At 37.4% G+C, this 7,698-nt stretch overlaps 1 protein-coding gene across 6 annotated transcripts in view; it reads left to right on the top strand.

Annotated features, from left to right (window-relative positions):
- Positions 1-7,698, top strand: part of ABCB11 (ATP binding cassette subfamily B member 11) — an 83,903-nt gene that overhangs the window by 24,160 nt on the left and 52,045 nt on the right. For 3 of the 6 annotated variants that reach the window (XM_077751079.1, XM_077751083.1, XM_077751084.1), the window contains exons 1-2: positions 3,808-3,920; positions 5,701-5,875. In XM_077751079.1, coding sequence (XP_077607205.1) covers positions 3,874-3,920; positions 5,701-5,875 — 222 coding nt within the window. In that variant the 5' untranslated portion in view covers positions 3,808-3,873. Of the gene's footprint in view, positions 1-3,795; positions 3,921-5,424; positions 5,876-7,698 lie in introns of those variants that run through there. The other 3 variants (XM_077751085.1, XM_077751080.1, XM_077751082.1) reach the window with 3 other exon arrangements.

Here is a 7,698-nt window from a genome sequence, read left to right as displayed (position 1 = left end):
AGAGAAAAAAAAAAAAAAAAAGCAGGAAGGGGCAATATATCACATGTTACATGTTCTTGTGGGTTTTGTGTGCCTGTGTCTGACTTTTAATTTTACCAGGAGAAGCATGAGTGATTATTAAATATTTTCCATTATACATCTTTTAAGCTCTTATATCAACTTAACTGAAGTATCGTGGGATTATTTCAGGAGCCATTACAATAAAACTATGAACGTTCACAGCTACTTGATTTCTTCAACACATAATTTAGAAATAAATTTGAAAAAGGTTGTGGTAAAAACTGTAGTGTCATAGGTAACTTTGGTAAAATTCAGGTTTTAATGTTGATGGAAATAGCCCTACTTTCCCTATTGTTGCCTTTTCAATTCACAACTTACAAAGTGTACACCTGTAACATAAACATATTATAACAAAATAATACATTTACTCATTTTGTATCTGAAAACTCCATTAAGATTTTGTTTGAGAAGAGTTTTGCTNTAGTGTGTGGGTTTTGCCTTGAAGTTAAAAGGATTTAGCAGGTATAAAGAAGGAAAGAAGAACTGTCAGGACAGACCAAGGATATGAGCCATAAGAAAGAAAGAGACAGATGAGATGGTTTCTAAACGTCTTTGTCAACATTGAATGGACACCAGTTGGGAAATCTGGGTTGAGGACAAACTTACTTGGCTATGAAGGAGAGAGAGACTTGATGAACTCACAAGCTGTATCAAGGTTTTCAAAATGTGAAAGGCTGTTGTTTCCCACAGGCAATGGGGTCCAGAGTCGAGAGTACCTAGAAGGGAAAGACGGATTTCTCAGTTAAACATTTGAATTGAACAAGTTCAGTTTTAGTGATCAAATCCTCTCTTGTTTCTAGTGATATTAATAAAGTCAATGGTGCCATTGCTGACCAAATGGCCATTTTCATTCAGCGCATGACCACAAGCATCTGTGGGTTCCTGTTGGGATTTTACCAGGGTTGGAAGCTGACCTTGGTTATCATCTCTGTCAGCCCTCTTATTGGGGTTGCAGCAGCCATCATTGGTCTGGTAAGGATGTCTTCTCACTTCTCTCCAAGACATTTGTGCTGAGAAACAGCCAGAAATGTGAAACTTGATTCCTTTTTCCTGTGTATGTTTAGTCAGTATTATCACTGTTTCAATTTACTTTGATTATTCCTCAGTATCAAATAACATTTTACAGATCAGGGATTAAGGATGTTTTAATAACATAAGTACTTTGTACTAATAACAATAACAACTACTTATTTTGAGTATTTATTATTTTGCCAGGTACTATTAGGAACTTCATATATATATTATCTCTAATATTTACAACAATCTTATAAAGTTTTAATGCCATTTTAAACATAAGAAAGGGAGGCTCAGAGAGGTAAAGAGACTTGTCTGGGACTACACAGCTAGCAACTGATCAACTACAAGGGAGTCTGACTCCAAAACCCCCTCCCACTCTCTGATATGCCTATTGCTTCTCATGGTCTCTCAAGCTCAGATGTTTTCTCAAAAAGGCCCAACAAACATACCCAGATAAGTAACAAACACCTAGCAGAGATTTTTACCTTCACAACTGTGTTCTCCATGATGTCTGATCAGTTTCAGACAGAGGTTACCTGACCCATTCTGAGCATTGTCTCCATCAGTCTCCATTCCCCAGGTATGCAGGCCAAGAAAAAATGTAGGAGTAGGAATTTTGAGTTATCCCTATTAAAAAACACTCCCAAAGATTAAGAAATTATATTATGCTTTTAGAGCAGCCACGTTAGATAGCAGGTCATGGGATCAGGCACACTAATACTTTACTGTAAATGGGAATAGAATTTAGGTAAAAAGCTGCACACACATCACTGAACAATGGGAGGCCAATCTCCATGATAATTTTTCTAGCAAAATATTCTCTACAGTCCACTGGCTATATTACTCAAACGTTTTCCAGGTGGTACATAGTGACAATAGCAAAGAGCCCACTCCACTCAACTGGTCATCACCTGCTCTACTACCTGGCTCAAGAAAGATTATGTTTAGCCTATCAAGGCTTTAGCTTCTTCATCTTTAAGATGAGGCTAGTATTTCCCAAAATAATTGTGATGACTCAAGGCACACTCTGTGTAAGGCACTCAGCATGGCATCTGGCACAGAATTAATTGCTACAGAGTTATTAGCTTTTATTTTTTCCAATCCACCATATCACGCAAGCTCCACCACAGTCCTTCCTACCAAACACTTTGTAGCTGCACTCCAGAGAAGCCTCCCTTCCGCAGATGATCTTTAGGGATGCTGCAAACATTTGATTCAGTTTCTCCCTGCAAATACACTTAATCTCTCTCTTCAAACCTGTGATTATTTACATTATATTATATCCATACTCAGATGGGTCATATGTCACATCTAACATGTTAGAGTTGTAGCCTGGTTCACTTGCTTTTAACATGGCCTTTTGCTATCTCAGTGCCCATATTTCAACTTTATGTCAATGTGTCACTGATTTGGAATGCTGTATCTCTGCACTGGTTTCTTCTTGAATTCAAGTGTGTGCATGNATTTTAAAATAGGACCAAAAAAAAAAAAAAAAAGCAGGAAGGGGCAATATATCACATGTTACATGTTCTTGTGGGTTTTGTGTGCCTGTGTCTGACTTTTAATTTTACCAGGAGAAGCATGAGTGATTATTAAATATTTTCCATTATACATCTTTTAAGCTCTTATATCAACTTAACTGAAGTATCGTGGGATTATTTCAGGAGCCATTACAATAAAACTATGAACGTTCACAGCTACTTGATTTCTTCAACACATAATTTAGAAATAAATTTGAAAAAGGTTGTGGTAAAAACTGTAGTGTCATAGGTAACTTTGGTAAAATTCAGGTTTTAATGTTGATGGAAATAGCCCTACTTTCCCTATTGTTGCCTTTTCAATTCACAACTTACAAAGTGTACACCTGTAACATAAACATATTATAACAAAATAATACATTTACTCATTTTGTATCTGAAAACTCCATTAAGATTTTGTTTGAGAAGAGTTTTGCTGCCACAAGTTTGGAAAAACTTGGAAGGTAAATTCCTTTAGTCTGGGTACTATGTCTTTTTTTAGATTTCTGAGTTAGTTGATCTTTTACAATATTTGCGTTTATTCATTCTTGTATCTTCGTCCGTGAAGAGATTTCTTTGGTGATTAATTCTAATTAGAACTCCATCCAAGTCCAGTTTTAGAAAAAGTAATTTGTTAAAATTTAAGGGCAATGTCTTTTTAGTTCCTTTTGTAAAGAGAAAAGCTAGTTGAGCCCCTACAGTTGAGTCAAATGGTATAATCTTTATCTGGAGCTTTCTCCTGTGGAATTACCTCTGTGGCATCACACCTTTGCATGCTCAGGACCTCTCTCCCATTCTATACTCTGACTAACATGGCACCAGTCTCTGTCTCTAGTGTTTGTCCATAAATTGTTCAAATGTCTGTGGCCAATAGCAACGAAATGGGACATGGTCTCACTTAAGAACTTCATTAGCATAATGAGTGAAACACTGTGGTCCCACCAAATGCCCTATTTGGGACTTACTCTGTGAGAGGGTTTTGAGGCTGACTTCTAATGGAATCGTTTTGATATGCTAACAACCAAACACTCATGGATGGGGTTTAACAGAGATCAAACTAGGATGGAATTCTTTCCTTGGTGAACAGTGTTACAGCGAAAATCTAGTTTTGTATTAAACCACACTACATGTTTACTGAGTGACAGGTTGACTTGCCTAATTACCTGGTCTTTACATTTTGTTTTCTTCTTTTGGATTTCAGAGTGTGTCCAAGTTTACTGCCTATGAATTGAAGGCCTATGCCAAAGCAGGGTCAGTGGCTGATGAAGTCCTTTCATCTATGCGAACAGTGGCTGCTTTCGGTGGTGAGAAAAAAGAGGTTGAAAGGTTGGTTCACTGAAATGTCTGCCACTTTCCAGAATTTTGTTGATTGGCTTTCTACCCTGAGATCTTCCTCATTTTGCACAAGGTGGCAGATTTTTACCTTGGCCTATTTACCCTGAGGGAGCTTCTGTTCAAGAGGTAGCTGAGAATAATTAGATGGGGCATTAGCACTACAAGGACCTTCAAGTCTTTAGCTGCGTGTTTTTGAAAATGTTATAGTGGGAGATGTTTAGGAAGCTATCTTAGGTGAGATATTTATTTCAATTGTAGTGGTGTATACATATCCACACTATACCTCTGTGACACTGTTTGCTGCATGATCTAAAATGCAGTTCCAGGGGCATCAGCGTGGCTCAGTCAGCTGAGCATCTGACTTTGGCTTAGGTCATGATCTCACAGTTTGTGAGTTCGAGCCCAAAATCAGGCTCTGTGCTCTCTGCCTCTCCCTTGCTTATACTCTTCCTCTCTCTCAAAAATAAATAAACATTAAAAATTTAAAAAGTGTAAGCATTATTACTAAAAGATAGGGAAAGAGTGGGAGGGAGAGAGAGAACAAGTGTGAGAAAGAAGGGCAGAGAGAGAGGGAGACAGACGATTCAAAGCGGGCTCTGCACTGACAATAGATCATGACCTGAGTTGAAGTTGGTCGCTCAACCAGCTAAGCCACCCAGGTACCCCTCTAGGAGATTAATTTTTAATAAAAATGAAAACCTAAATGAGTAAAACAGCACAGTTGTCAAGAAAATGATGTTGTTTTTTCTTCCATTTATCTATTACTTACTAAGCGCTTGCCGTGTACCAGGTACTGATTTTATAAAATAGCCTCCAGTTTAATTAAACCCTTTTTAATGAGTTGTAGATCTAGTATGATGATGTCATTCTCAGTTGCTACCAAAGAGAAAAGAGAATAGAATTTACAATCTTTAATTATCTTTTCTTTTTGTTTTTTGTTTTTTTGTTTTGTTTTGTGTCTTTTGGCTTATAGAGTGAAGTTACCATGTTTCTCATAAAAAATTTCAGCAGCATACTTCTTCCATCATAAAAGATATTAATTATTGTTAATAAAAGTAGCAACCTAAATGTTTTGAAAATGGTAACAAACATAGGATAGACCTTCACTTTTGTCCCATGAAATGGGAAAAGTTCTCCATGAATTTATTTTGGGGGTAAAAAAATGCAGTTACAGCATGTCTGAGTTTTAAGACAGTGCCAGTTATTAATGGCTAGAGTATAGAATCACTGAAGTGGTTTGGATATCTACACAGTTGTCCATGTCCCGTGGCTGTGAACCTCATGGGTCATGTTACGACATAGCATTCTTGGTCACAGGGCAGATAGGTGAGGTATGTGGAGAAGAGTTGATGCAAACATGGTTTCAAACCTGGGGGGAAACCATTACATCATGTCCTGATAGAAAGCATGCCATGTGACGTACTAAAACAGTTCAAGCACAGAGTACTAAGATCTCTCAGGTTCAAACATTTGTGTTGAAAATTCTTTTCTCTTGGGGTAAAGTTCTCACTTTCCTGACGCTGTTCTCATCTGAGAAGTAATCAACCATGAGGCTTTGTTAAGCATCATTCCTTCAACATGTTTCACTGCTAGGTTGAAAGAAACTAAATAACTACACGGATACTATCGTCATTTTCTTCCCCTACAGCTGCTGCATGTCTGGGGTGATTTTATTATGATCATTGAATATAAGCACTGCACTGTGCCTGTTGTGAATATTTTGACTTGAACTGCTGCTGCTGACATAGACTCAAATGCTTTCTTTTCACAGGTATGAGAAAAATCTTGTGTTTGCCCAGCGTTGGGGAATTAGAAAAGGAATAGTGATGGGCTTCTTTACTGGATTCATGTGGTGTCTCATCTTCCTCTGCTATGCACTGGCCTTCTGGTATGGCTCCAAACTTGTCCTTGATGATGAAGAATATACAGCAGGAACCCTTGTTCAGGTACTTTGATCCGAGTGACCTAGACATAGCATTTCCTGCTGGCATCTCGGAAAAGCCCACAGTTAAGGCCTTTTGTTTGTTTCTTTAGTATCTGAGGTGCGGAAGCATCAATGATTTGGTAGAGTGCATCTGCAGAAACAAGCAATACCTATACATTTTATAGTAAAGGAATGCTGAGAATTTGAATTGATGAGACCAGAGATTTAGTGATTTCCAACTAACTAAAGATTTTATAGCTGTAAAACAATGATTTTTCTGACAGAGTCCAAAAGATAATATGCCATGAAAATGGGAAGTCATTGATCTCTCAGCTAAAAGTTAACAGCCCATGTAAGTTAAGCTTAATTATAGTACAAGATATGTGCTAATGGACGTATTTGTGAAAAGTAATGAGTTACTAAAATGCCAAGCCAATAATATCCTCAACTGAACAGACAGTGCTACCATATTTTATTGCTCACTTGTGCTATAGCTATGCTCTCAGGAATGCCATGGTTACTTTAACTTTCAGTATTTTTTCAGTTGTTCTTTCAAGAATTATTAAGCATAAAAAAAGTCTTATTAAACATCTATAATATCCCAGACCCATACAAAGGGCAGAGGATTCAATAGTGAACAAAAGAAATGTGATCTTTTCCTGATGTAATTTATAGTTTAGTGGGGAAGAAAAGCAGTAATTAAACAATCACATCAGTGCCTAATGACAGATTAAAACACGTGCTATAGAAGACAAGGGACATTCATGTGAATAGCAGGGTAACCAGGTGTGGATAGGGTCAGAAAAAGCTCTTCCTCATGCTCATGAGCCCAAGCTCTTTCCTCCTTAGCCTACAAGCACCTCTCATCACAGCTGGACTCTTGTCATTGTTCTGATTCTCAGCTGAAAGACACTTCCGTGCTCATCCAATCTTTTATTCTCTTGTATGGCTTGCTGAACTTTTCCTTCAGAGCACTTGAATGAAATTGAACATTTGGGTTTATTCACAGCTTGTCACCACCCCTTCCTGCCCTCACACAGTAGGCTCCATGAGGCCAGGGAGATAAAACATGAACTACATGTCTCATTTGGCCTATTAATTATTTAATTAAGTATATTAATTTTAGTTTATTTTATTTATTTTTTCTTAAGTAGTTTATTGTCAAGTTGGTTTGCATATAACACCCAGTGCTCATCCCAACAAGTGCCCTCCTCCATGCCCATCACCCCCCTTCCCCTCTCCCTCACCCCCATCAGCCCTCAGTTTGTTAATTATATTAATTTTAAAAGCATGGATATAGGAAGCAGTTTCATATAAGACTCTTAAATAAAATATTTTGGCCCTAGATTCTAGGTGAGAGGAACTAATTAAATAATAAAAAATGTAGGGGCACGTGGGTGGCTCAAAGCATCCAACTTTTGCTCAGGTCATGATCTCAGGGTTCATGGATTGGAGCCCTGTGTTGAGCCCTGTGCTGATAGCTCAGAGCCTGGAGCCTATGTCTCCCTCTCTCTGCCCCTCCCCTGCTGATGCTCTGTCACTCTGTCTCAAAAATAAAGAAACATTTTTAAAAAATAATGAAAAATGCCAAAATCTTACATAGAAATTTGCTAGCTGATAGCCTATAATTTGAGGTCTAACGCTTTAGTAGAAATACATTTCTAGGGAAAGCTGAACGGAATTTTATTTGCAAATAGAAATGATTATCAGAGGTCAAACCATAATCATAGCTACTGACTTTATTTCATGATAAAATAAATGATAATATACTAAGAACAATTTTTCTTTTTTTTTCATCTTACACTATTTTATTTTTTATTTTTTATTTTTTACAAATAGTTTATT

This window comes from Crocuta crocuta, unplaced genomic scaffold, assembly GCF_008692635.1.
Source record: "Crocuta crocuta isolate KB4526 unplaced genomic scaffold, BGI_CrCroc_1.0 scaffold219, whole genome shotgun sequence".
Taxonomy (NCBI): Eukaryota; Metazoa; Chordata; class Mammalia; order Carnivora; family Hyaenidae; genus Crocuta; species Crocuta crocuta.
This window is presented reverse-complemented; position numbering and strand designations above follow the sequence as displayed.